This window comes from Schistocerca serialis, chromosome 7 (genome assembly GCF_023864345.2).
Source record: "Schistocerca serialis cubense isolate TAMUIC-IGC-003099 chromosome 7, iqSchSeri2.2, whole genome shotgun sequence".
NCBI lineage: Eukaryota > Metazoa > Arthropoda > Insecta > Orthoptera > Acrididae > Schistocerca > Schistocerca serialis.
Window position 1 is genome coordinate 530,995,521 of NC_064644.1, and position 12,684 is coordinate 531,008,204.

General features: G+C 43.7%; 1 protein-coding gene across 1 annotated transcript in view; it reads left to right on the forward strand.

Annotated features, from left to right (window-relative positions):
- The window catches only part of LOC126413213 (fatty acyl-CoA hydrolase precursor, medium chain-like), a 174,114-nt gene that overhangs the window by 139,271 nt on the left and 22,159 nt on the right, over nt 1-12,684 (forward strand). The window contains exons 8-9 of the mRNA XM_050083110.1: nt 1,918-2,050; nt 10,379-10,511. Of these exons, the coding sequence (XP_049939067.1) occupies nt 1,918-2,050; nt 10,379-10,511 (266 nt within the window). The remainder of the gene's footprint in view (nt 1-1,917; nt 2,051-10,378; nt 10,512-12,684) is intronic.

Consider the following 12,684-nt stretch of genomic DNA (forward strand, 5'->3'; position numbering starts at 1 on the left):
GTGTCTGTTTTTTTGGACATGGCCGGAAGAAGAGACACCACCCAGCATCCGCATCTGCTATACATTGTATGTAAATTCAAGGTGAAGGTGGTAGGGGGAGGGTAGAACAAAGGAAAGGGAAGAGATTATTGATGTCAGCTGGATCGGGACGTTACGTGGAATCAGCGACAGCGAGTGGAGATGTGAGCTGGACCAGGACTACGAACCCCAGAGCTGCTGCTTAGTGGGTAGGGGCTTTAACCACTGCGCCAACCGGGACACCGTGTTTTTCGCAACTGCACGGATTATCTCGACACGCCTCACGGCCGACCCACCTATCCGCAGCCCCGTCCATACCCTCCACGCTTGCCACTCTGAGATTCCCACAGGCGGTCGGACGTACTTGTGCGCTCACAATGAAGAAGGTGGAGCCATTGCTAATACAGGCGAATCAGTTGCATGAATGCGTGGTTTCTGTTCTTTTGGAATTCTATAAGTCCCTCCAGATCTTCAAGCGCCATGCACACCGCCTTGCCTTCTGTATATGCCTCCCGTCCCCCACACAGATCCTCTATGACCTCATTCCTTTCCCCCACCTGCTCCTTTTCCTCAAACATATCCTCATCTTCTACACCTCCCGCCGCCTTGATCCCCCTCATGACCTGGTTGCTCCTCTCCTCTGCAAACCCTGCCCTCTGCCACGCCTTCACCATTTTGTCCCCCCTACCCTCCACCTCTACACCCTTCCTCTCCCAAGATGGCTTTCATCAACTCCCTCTCCCGGATTATGCCCTCTCTCCCTCCATTTATCCCTCCTATCAACTCTGATCCTCACCTCCTCCTCCCTTCTTCTGTCCTTTTCCCGGGCTACCTTTCCCCTTCCTTCCATCCTGTTTTTTCCCCGCCTACCCTCTCTCTGACTCCCATCTCTCCCCTGAGTCCTTTTGCTCTCCTCTCCACTGCCTTTCCCACTCCTCGCGTCTGCCCAGCCCCCCCCCCCTTTTTCTTCTATGTCCTATACCTCCATCAGCTCCCCCCTTTTTTCTTTTCCTCTCCTCCCCCCCTTTTCCACTCCTCGGTCGGGTCCTCCCTTCCCCCCCCCCCCCCCTGACGCCGTGTCGCCTCTATTGTACTGTTCTGAGTGTACAGTGTTGTGCGTCCCCTGTCAGTGTTGCGAACAGCCACCATACTGTCGCTGGTTGTGTTTTTTATCTCATACGAACAGAATCCAGACTGTCGCCGTGTTTTTTAAATTGTGCCTGTCTATTTACTATGTGTTTTAATCAGCATCACCGACTGTTTGTTTTTATAATTTCTTCGCATCCTTTTCTCCATGTTTCAGTTTTTAACAGTCCCCGTTTTATTGCTTGCTTTTATTGTTCTCATATCTCCTAATTCTCTTTTTTAAATTTTCTGTAGGCTGCCGAGCGGCGAATTGTGCTGCTGCCAGCTCACCCCCCCCCCCCACTCCCCCTCTGGCGGGGGGGAATCATCCATCATCCAATAAATAAATAAAAAGTTTTTTCGGACACACATTTCCACTCGTCACCACTGCTTCCGCGTAATGGCACGATGCAGTTGACATAGGTAATCCCTTCCCTTCCCTTCCCATTCTCCCCCCTCCACCTTCACTTTACATATAATAATAACGATCTTTTAAAATATCTGTTTCGTAGCCATTTTGTTTTTAGCCATCAGCAATTTTAATTTTATCCTCCACGGGGTTGTTACCTCAGGCTGCGAACCACAGGTGTAAAATAAGATCTTAATGCATCTACTAACAGTCCAATATTTGTTGTAAACTGTTACCCAATGACGTTTCAGATGAATCAGGGCTTTATTCAGATATAATTTATTACACTTGCGGATCGGTTACCTGTAGAAAATAGCAGCACGATGTATGTAAGGAACTTAACTTTTGCGTTGCTGTTGCTTCAGATGCTCACCGACCTTGCCTTCGGGGAGCCAGTGGACTCGACAGTGAGGGTGGTGGCCAACCACACGGACGCCGCCCCCGTCTACTACTACCTGTTCGACTACAGGGGGGAAGAGCTGGGGAACACTACATACGGTCAGTCATATCAGTTTGTGCAACTCTAACATATAGATTAATCGGCTATATCGTGCAGCGGCCATTTAAACCTTCTTTACACCGGAGCGAACTGAGGAGAAGACAAGCAAACGAGCATTCACAGTCAGTTCGCCAGCCTTAACCACCATTCGCCTGTCTCCGTAAGCAAGCGTTTGCGCTGCAGCGAAGAGAAGAGACACACGAGAGGACAAGAATGGCGTGCAACCACAGGATCGTAGTGTTATTATTTTTTAGCGCTCATAATCTACACAAAACATAACCGACTAGTTAAAGCCACGATGCGCAACTGCTGTATTCATAGTCAATTTGTAGTGTCGTCCGAAGAGCGGGGTGTCAAAGCAAGGTTGGCACCTCGCAACGAAACCACAGAAGGCTATAAGGAACGCTGGGTAGCCACGACTCTTACGCCAACTGTATTTTTTATCTTTACCTGGACTTTTAAACTGTACCTCATGAGCGTCTCAATGTAAGTGTATATTTTAACACCCATTGTCTGCCCTTATTATGTTCTTGTATCCCCCTTTTCATCGCCTTTTATGTATATCGTTTTCATCTGTTTATTAAATGTACACTACTGGCCATTAAAATTGCTACACCACGAAGATGACGTGCTACAGACGTGAAATTTAACCGACAGGAAGAAGATGCTATGATATGCAAATGATCAGCTTTTGAGAGCATTCACACAAGGTTGGCGCCGGTGGCGACACATACAACGTGATGAGATGAGGAAAGTTTTTAAACGATTTCTCATACACAAACAGCAGTTGTCCGGTGTTGCCTGGTGAAACGTTGCTGTGATGCCTGGTGTAAGGAGGAGAAATGCGTACCATCGCGTTTCCAACTTTAATAAAGGTCGGATTGTAGCCTATTGGGATTGCGGTTTATCGTATCGCGACATTGCTGCTCGCGTTGTTCGAGATCCAATGACTGTTAGAAGAATATGGAATCGGTGGGTTCAGAAGGGTAATACGGAACGTCGTGCTGGATGCCAACGGCCACGTATCACTAGCTGTCATGATGACTGGCATCTTATCCGCATGGCTGTAACGGATCGTGCAGCCACGTCTCGATCCCTGAGTCAACAGATGGGGACGTTTGCAAGGCAACAACCATCTGAACGAACAGTTCGACGACGTTTGCAGCAGCACGGACTATCGGCTCGGAGACCATGGTTACGGTTACCCTTGATGCTGCATCACAGACAGGAGCGCCTGCGATGGTGTACTGAACGACGAACCTGGGTGCAGGAATGGCAAAACATCATTTTTTCGGATGAATCCAGGTTCTGTTTACAGCATCACGATGGTCGCATCCGTGTTTGGCGACATCGCGGTGAACGCACATTGGAAGCGTGTATTCGTCAACGCTATACTGGCGTATCACCCGGCGTGATGGTATGGGGTGCCATTGGTTACACGTCTCGGTCACCTCTTGTTCGCATTGACGGCACTTTAAACAGTGGACGTTACATTTCAGCAGGATAATGCACGACCGCATGTTGGGGATCCTGTATGTGCCTTTCTGGATACAGAAAATGTTCGACTGCTGCCCTGGCCAGCACATTCTCCAGATCTCTCACCAAATGAAAGCGTCTGGGCAATGGTGGCCGAGCAACTGGCTCGCCACAATACGCCAGACACTATTCTTGATGAACTGTGGTATCGTGTTGAAGATGCATGGCAGCTGTACCAGTACACACCATCCAAGCTGTATTTGACTCAATGCTCAGGCGTATCAAGGCCGTTATTACGGCCAGAGGTGGTTGTTCTGGGTACTGATTTCTCAGGATCTATGGATCCAAATTGCGTGAAAATGTAATCACATGTCAGTTCTAGTATAAAATACTTTTCCAATGAATACCCGTGTTTCATCTGCATTTCTTCTTGGTGTAGCAATTTTAATGGCCAGTAGTGTATTACTCGGCTGAAGAGCAGTGGATTGTGCCGCTGGCAGCACTCCCCTGCCCCAAAACACAATACATGGGGAAAAAAACGACGATTCCTTGAGCTTTGCTATGCCACCGCAGTCACTCGTCTACTTGTGGCTGAGGAGAGGAACTCTGCACTCAGTTCGCAGTAAACGATCAAGACGACGGCATCGTTTTAGATAGGTCGCCAGTGTCGTCAATGTCTTAGGCAGCACTTTAATGTGCACATCATGTTAGGTATTCTTCAAGTTCAATTTGTCTGTATCAAGTGATCCTTTAATATCCAGAGACAGTTGTAAATATTCAGAACATTCCTGTGGAAATGGATTGTACAAAGTTAATTAAGTCTTCGTACCTACATATTAATGACGTGAAGTGGTATTTTATACGTGGAATGTATTCGCAGTTGCGAATATGCACAACCAGCAGCTGTGTAATGGAATGACGACAGTGAAAATTTATCTGGACCGGGACTCGAACCCGCATTTCCCTCTTATCGCGAGGGGTCGCCATACGGTTAGACTACCCTCCACGACTCATGGTGAGAACACAACTTCGATGCGTCGTCCGTTACGTTTCTACAACCCGCAATCTTATATTCGTTATGTATACTGCTGTACAGGGGAAACATTTTAATTGAAAGACGCTTGCCCGGTGTCCGTGGATAAATGCGATATTGAAGTGTCTGTGTTGTTAGATCTACGACGCAATGTTCCTTCGAACACGCTTCCATGTCCGAAGGAATAGTGCGTAATCTTACCCTCCCACACATCACTATTAAAATTCTCATTCTTTGCACAAATTCCAAAATCTTCGAGAGGCTTAAGATATACAAAAGAACATCTTTTTACTTATCTTGCTGTTGTCGGTGGCTCAGAGTCTCGTCTAGGGGTGAGCCGTGCCGGCTCGTATCGATTGATCGATCGGGTCGGCATGGTGTGATCTTTGGGCTCGGCCGTTTGACGTGGCTTTTGGCGGCGACGGGCGTGGCGGCTAGAAAGGGGACAGCCGGAGAGCCGCGCGGCGCGTGAGAATCGGAGGCGAGCGTGGTTGAGCGGGCCAGGGCACGACGCAGAGGTTGCGGTGTGTCTGACACGTTTGCAAGACCCAACCTGGCCTGTAGTGTGGGAACTGGGCTCGGCCACATTACCCGAATCGAGTCGTGCGGCCCTGATTTGGATCTGTAAAGGATTTTATAAAAGATTTGAGTGTTATAGTGTACTGGATGCGGCACCCTGTCCAGCTCGCCCGCTTGCTGTGGGTTCTGGGTCCAGCCGCCTCTGGTCTGTATCCAGTGGGCCCCCCCTTCCGCTACTTGAATTTGCCCGTTCCTATGTGTCGTCACCTGTTTTGAAATGTGTCACGAAGGGGTGTCTCTGTTAGTATTTTCCTTTGTGTTAAAAAAAGTGATATCCATTATTGGTTAAATTTTATCTGATTATTGTAGTCTCCTTTGGGGAGCATTACTGTGTATAGAATTTAATTCACTTGCAAGTCACTTAATGCTTGATTAAAGATTAATGTTGTTGTTTGAATAGGGCGGTTGTTCGTGCTTGTATGGATTTTGAATATTAAAGATAAAATTTTATTTGGCCAAAGAAAAGTTAATTAAAGTGTTGTTGTTATAAACTGTGAATGTTGTTTATGTGGCCCGATCCTCCCGCCCAACACCAATTGGCTGATTAGGGTGGATTAACCACCACAAGGGGTAAATTCTTGCAGCTGAAATTTCGATTTTGTAGGTTCTTGATGACTAAATAACTGATGAAGATTTGCCTGTATTATTCTTGACTTTTATTCTTTGTCACAATTTTCAACATCACACGGTTTATACATTTTCAACATAAACAAAACCAGTAATTACATTGTTCTAGGCGCTACAGTCTGGAGCCGAGCGGCCGCTACGGTCGCAGGTTCGAATCTGCCTCGGGCATGGATGTGTGTGATGTCCTTAGGTTAGTTAGGTTTAATTAGTTCTAAGTTCTAGGCGACTGATGACCTCAGAAGTTAAGTCGCATAGTGCTCAGAGTCATTTGAACCATTTTTGTACATTGTTGGTGATAAACTTAGAAAACGTCTACCTCCATTAGAGGCATGCTCATCACTACTTACATTCTTTCGTACTCACATTATTCCAAAGAGTTTACAAACCAGAAGAGTTTACAAACTTTCTTTACCAAAGAAGAATCTTCGCCAAAATACATCATTATTTTCTAAATCAATCCAGAAATAAATTTAATAATTACAGTTGGATTGTACAATTACTAATATGAATTTTAAGTATGCCACAAATTTTGTACTTTCAATTATTTTTAAAATAAGTTTTATTTTAACTGTTAGTACATATCGTTTGTAACACATTAATTCCATTTTTACACATTTTAACCTGAAATATAATACATCGTATACAGAATCATATGAATTCTTTTTGTGAAACAGCTGAGATAATTTTAAACTATGCAAGAATCGATAGTATACATGGTATCGGTTATCTCTATAGAAAAAGGTATTGTTTGAGGAGGGTGATTCATTATAACTGCACCGTTATTCTTCACAACACAGACACTGAAATATCGTAATATGTCATAGTTTCGATCAATTTCCTCCCGGAGGACACCAAAGAACACACCGCTGTGCTGGCGAGTGTATTTTCGTGCAGCACAACAGGATTATTTTGCCGGACGAGTTCGTTGATTATAACGAAGAAAGCAAAAATTTGTAGGAAAAGTATAATATTGACCTTGTAGGCTTTTCTTAAGGGACCGAAGGCGTCATAATAGCGGAGGGGGAGTCAGGGGTGCTCGATTATCTCCCAGTGGAATTGGCGGCACTTCTGCGTTACGACATTTGCGATTGTGGACGAAGCAGCATCCCGATTTCGAAAGGCATGTTGCCCATACACTTTCTTCGTTCTCCGATGGATGTCTACCGGTGTTTGCGCTTCAGCACCCAAGAAAAGAGTTGGTTCTATTTGGATGTATTTGGTAATAATGTCGCCATAGTTCATCTTTCCGAATTTATCTCACGCACGTTGGAAAGACACGAAAGCCAAACTAATCCCTTGCCTTCATGTCGGTGCTTGTAGACCAGCATCGGAGTCGCGCTACGTTGCATATACGCTACAGCAACAGCCTGAAACAGAAATTTCGTGATCGCCCCTTATACGTGTCACACATGAATTCACGAGACAGTACTGAAGATTGACAGTGCTTGTCCTTAATCATAAGATGTCGGTTATGTTTCATGAGAAGATCCACTGCAATCGTGATGATATATACTTTGCAGATTATCTTGTTCATATATATGTATGATCCCACTAGTAAATGTTAAAGCAACGCCTTCGGACGCTAGTCGCATTGTAAAGAACATCACCACAGAGCGCAAGACGTCTACAGTGAATGGACAATGTCTACCGCCTTCCTTATGTGATCTTCTGACTGTTTACTGGATACGACCTTGCAAACGGCACGTTCGCTGTCACACGTCACAGCGTTGCTCCAATAACTAAAAGAATTAGTCTACGCTACGAAGTTCTGTAGAAATGTACGTCTTATAAGAACAGAGGCCGAATCACAAGTTCCTCGAAATAATTGTTGTAGAAGAATCCTGTAAAGGCCTTATTTCACAAACGTCCCTCTTATCTCAGTGTGATTATGTGTAAAACAAACAAAACTAATGAATGTTAATTTGTAATCAACTGCAGATTATACGAATAGTTTCAATCACATAGTGCCTATGAAATAAAATAAACAAGGGAATTCTATCCAGATTCTCTTTGTGCGTAATAGGACGTGCTGCTCTAGTATATACGGGCAAGGAATATTGCAATACATCCGTAAAAAAATGGATATTAGAAGTATGGGGATTCTGAAAGAAAAACGGGGTCTCTTACCCTTATTTGGCACCATTCTGTATTACATATACAGTGTGGTCAGAGCCTGAAGAACTTGTGAGGGTTGTGATGAGAAATATAATGGGTAAGAAAAAAATTCAATACGCTGCTGCGTTTCCGTTTTCATTAGCTTTGAAATTAGCCAATCAGGTCGTTACTCGCTCCAATTCAAGCAACCTGCCAGAGACAGTGTCGTCAAACATGTTCTTCCTTTGCTTTAATCAAACGAATCGAAAGCAGTTTTTGTTCACTTAGCTAACATTTAACATTTCCGGAAAAGACACATTTGAACAAGTGGTAACTCATGGGCCAACAGAAGTACGTGCATTAGCGGACTTTAGCGCGTGCAAGTGCTTGAATTTGTGCACGCAACAACCTGATTGACTGTCTCAGTGCTAATTAAATTGCAAGCGGCGGAACGCATCGCATTTTTTCCTAACGATTATTTCTTAGAACAACTTACCCCGCAACACCTATATGTCAAAATCTTGTAAGTACGAGGTGCATTCAAGTTCCAAGGCCTCCAATTTTTTTTCTTCTCTGGACTGGAAAGAGATAGAAACATGCGCATTTTTTTAAAATGAGGCCACGTTCATTGTCAATACGTCCCAGAGATGGCAGCACCGTATGGCAGATGGAATTTTACCGCCAGCGGCGAGAATGAGAACTGTTTTAAATACTTAAAATGGCGACGTTTTCCTTACTTGAACAGCGTGCAATCATTCGTTTTCTGAATTTGCGTGGTGTGAAACCAATTGAAATTCATTGACAGTTGAAGGAGACATGTGGTGATGGAGTTATGGATGTGTCGAAAGAGCGTTTGTGGGTGCGACAGTTTAATGAAGGCAGAACATCGTGTGACAACAAACCGAAACGACCTCGGGCTCGCACAAGCCGGTCTGACGACATGATCGAGAAAGTGGAGAGAATTGTTTTGGGGGATCGCCGAATGACTGTTGAACAGATCGCCTCCAGAGTTGGCATTTCTGTGGGTTCTGTGCACACAATCCTGCATGACGACCTGAAAAAGCGAAAAGTGTCATCCAGGTGGGTGCCACGAATGCTGACGGACGACCACATGGCAGCCCGTGTGGCATGTTGCCAAGCAATGTTGACGCGCAACGACAGCATGAATGGGACTTTCTTTTCGTCGGTTGTGACAATGGATGAGACGTGGATGCCATATTTCAATCCAGAAACAAAGCGCCAGTCAGCTTAATGGAAGCACACAGATTCACTGCCACCAAAAAAGATTCGGGTAACCGCCAGTGCTGAAAAATTATGGTGTCCATGTTCTGGGACAGCGAGGGCGTAATCCTTACCCATTGCGTTCCAAAGGTCACTACGGCAACAGGTGCATCCTACGAAAATGTTTTGAAGAACAAATTCCTTCTTGCACTGCAACAAAAACGTCCGGGAAGGGCTGCGCGTGTGCTGTTTCACCAAGACAACGCACCCGCACATCGAGCTAACGTTACGCAACAGTTTCTTCGTGATAACAACTTTGAAGTGATTCCTCATGCTCCCTACTCACCTGACCTGGCTCCTAGTGACTTTTGGCTTTTTCCAACAATGAAAGACACTCTCCGTGGCTGCACATTCATCAGCCGTGCGCTGCTATTGCCTCAGCGATTTTCCAGTGGTCAAAACAGACTCCTAAAGAAGCTTTCGCCGCTGCCATGGAATCATGGCGTCAGCGTTGTGAAAAATGTCTACGTCGAGAAGTAAAGCCAGTTTCATCGATTTCGGCTGAGTAGTTAATTAGAAACAAAATCGGAGGCCTTAGAACTTGATTGCACCTCGTACACGAGCGTCAAAAATTATAAAATTAGTTGTACCTATGTTAATCCCACTTTACATTACCATCATTACGTTGTATTTTGTTTTACAGGTACCTGAATATGCCTTAATGCTGAAATTGCAATATTAAAATAAAATTCTAACAGTTAAAAGCATGATGACATCATTTAAAGACCCTTACAAGCTTTTAACATTATTTCTGATCATCCTGGATATATTTTCTTTTGGTGCTTGATTTTCTGTGAAGCAAGGTGAAATAAGGAGACACTCCATCTCCTATTCGTGATTCATTAATTCGTGAAGCAACAGGAAAATCTGCCTTGTGGGAACGACTTGTGATTCTGTGACTGTTCATATCATAACGTGTACCATACATGCGATAATCTGATATCGTGCTAGAAAGACCATATCAGTGACATTTCATTGGTTCATTTCTCCTGTAAACATGAATGCTATGGTACATCAAAATATAAAGAAACATGGTCCCAACGGAATCATACTGTAAACTAACGTTTACTTATGTGTACTAACATACAAAGAAAATTTCTTGAGAATTTCAGAGTTATTTCCTCATATTAGAATTACATATTGTTGAGAATTAATTTTGGAGTACATACATATTTAACGACTTTTAACCACATTTTATGAAATCAAACCCACGTGCATCTAACTTTCTGCCTTTTAGGAACACCTCATGCGACCCAGAGCAGTGTCGTCTTCTACCTTCAGTATCTTCCCATTTTAGCAGATCCTGAGTCGACTTTCGGACGCTTAAGGTCGACTATGACGAGACTTTGGACCAACTTCATCAAGTATGAGTAAGTAAGAATTAATTTTTTCTGATAAATTCTGAATTGGATGTTTTCCAACTGGATAAATTTTTCTGCACTTTACTGTGAACAGCACTTCGCCAAATTGACTTCATTGCACTTGAAAGAAGTAGAAATCACTGTCGAAAATTGTGAATGTGCACAGGAACTGTCATGCTATTTTTGTACAATACTGTACGACGTACAGATTTCTCACTTTACTTAAGGTCCTAACATTCTTGCGCAAGGAAATTGTAGGCAACAGGGGCACTCCTAATATTGCTTCTGTCAGAAACGACCATGTTCACGTAAAAGAATTGACACTAAAAATAATTGATGTTTTAAGCTGAAGGCGAATCTGTTGACAAAATGGCAAAAGGGAGAGTAAATCTAACATGCAACTAATGAAATGAATATAACATTCACGGTCTTACAATAATTAATAACAAAAAATTTTGACTCCTACAAAACTTTGAGTATTACACTCTCTTAAATTGAAAGCATTACTGATATTTACCAAAAAACGTGAGCAAGCTCCCACATCGGCTTCGGAGTGATATAGTACGACGAGTTGTACGATTTAAACAAACTAACCAAAACGTATCTTTCAGTTTTAATGTTTTCACGATGTTTAAAGTTTCAACCATGAAAATCATCCTGTTATTTCCAGATTCCTTGAACTCACCTGGAGTAATGGCGAACAATATATGACAACCATATTTTCTCTGCGTAATGCATGAAACAACTCGTAATTCGTCATGAAATTAGGATAAGCATACTATCAGACGAGTAACACTACAGACACATTTATATATAGAAAAATGAAGAAAAAAATGGAAATTTTCGCTTCAATACAGAAAGTTCGAGAATGTGTAACACTGTTGAATAACAAAAAACCGTAAACTATGTCAGGAAAAAAGTTTTCACATTGATTACATATTACAATGAAAAATAATTAACGAAAAAATTAGGTTCAGTTTACACTTTGAAAATTACCAAAAAATTCTTTAAATTATTTGGAACAATGTTAAGTTTTAGACCACGAAATGTGTGGGTATCAACACCCCAAGGGAAGGGGTGGTTTTATTGACGCCCATTATGTCTCCGACTGAAAGCTTTTCGTGCCGATTTTGAGCGGCAGAGTGTCTGAAATGCCTCCCTTGGCCACCCATGAGAAAATTGCGTGTTCCAAAGCTGGTTGTCGCGATTCTGACTTCCACGGGAGAGGCATCAAAAGAAATGGTGCCCTTCTACATCTACATTTATACTCTGCAGGCCACCCAACGGTGTGTGGCGGAGGGCACTTTACGTGCCACTGTCATTACCTCCCTTTCCTGTTCCAGTAGCGTATGGTTCGCGGGAAGAACGACTGTCTGAAAGCCTCCGTGCGCGCTCTAATCTCTCTAATTTTACATTCGTGATCTCCTCGGGAGGTATAAGTAGGGGGAAGCAATATATTCGACATCTCATCCAGAAACGCACCCTCTCTAAGCCTGGACAGCAAGCTACACCGCGATGCAGAGCGCCTCTCTTGAAGAGTCTGCCCCTTGAGTTTGCTAAACATCTCCGTAACGCTATCACCCTTACCAAATAACCCTGTGACGAAACGCTCCGCTCTTCTTTGGATCTTCTCTATCTCCTCTGTCAACCCGGCCTGGTACGGATCCCACACTGATGAGCATTACTCAAGTATAGGTCGAACGAGTGTTTTGTAAGCCACCTCCTTTGTTGATGGACTACATTATCTAAGGACTCTCCCAATGAATCTCAACCCGGCACCCGCCTTACCAACAATTAATTTTATATGATCATTCCACTTCAAATCGTTCCGCACGCATACTCCCAGATATTTTACAGAAGTAACTGCTACCAGTGTTTGTTCCGCTATCATATAATCATACAATAAAGGATCCTTCTTTCTATGTATTCGCAATACATTACATTTGTCTATGTTAAGGGTCAGTTGCCACTCCCTGATCCAAGTGCCTATCCGCTGTAGATCTTCCTGCATTACGCCGCATTTTTCTAATCCTGCAACTTGTCTCTATACTACAGCATCATCCGCGAAAAGCCGCATGGAACTTCCGACACTATCTACTAGGTCATTTATATATATTGTGAAAAGCAATGGTCCCATAACACTCCTCTGTGGCACGCCAGAGTTTACTTTAACGCCTGTAGA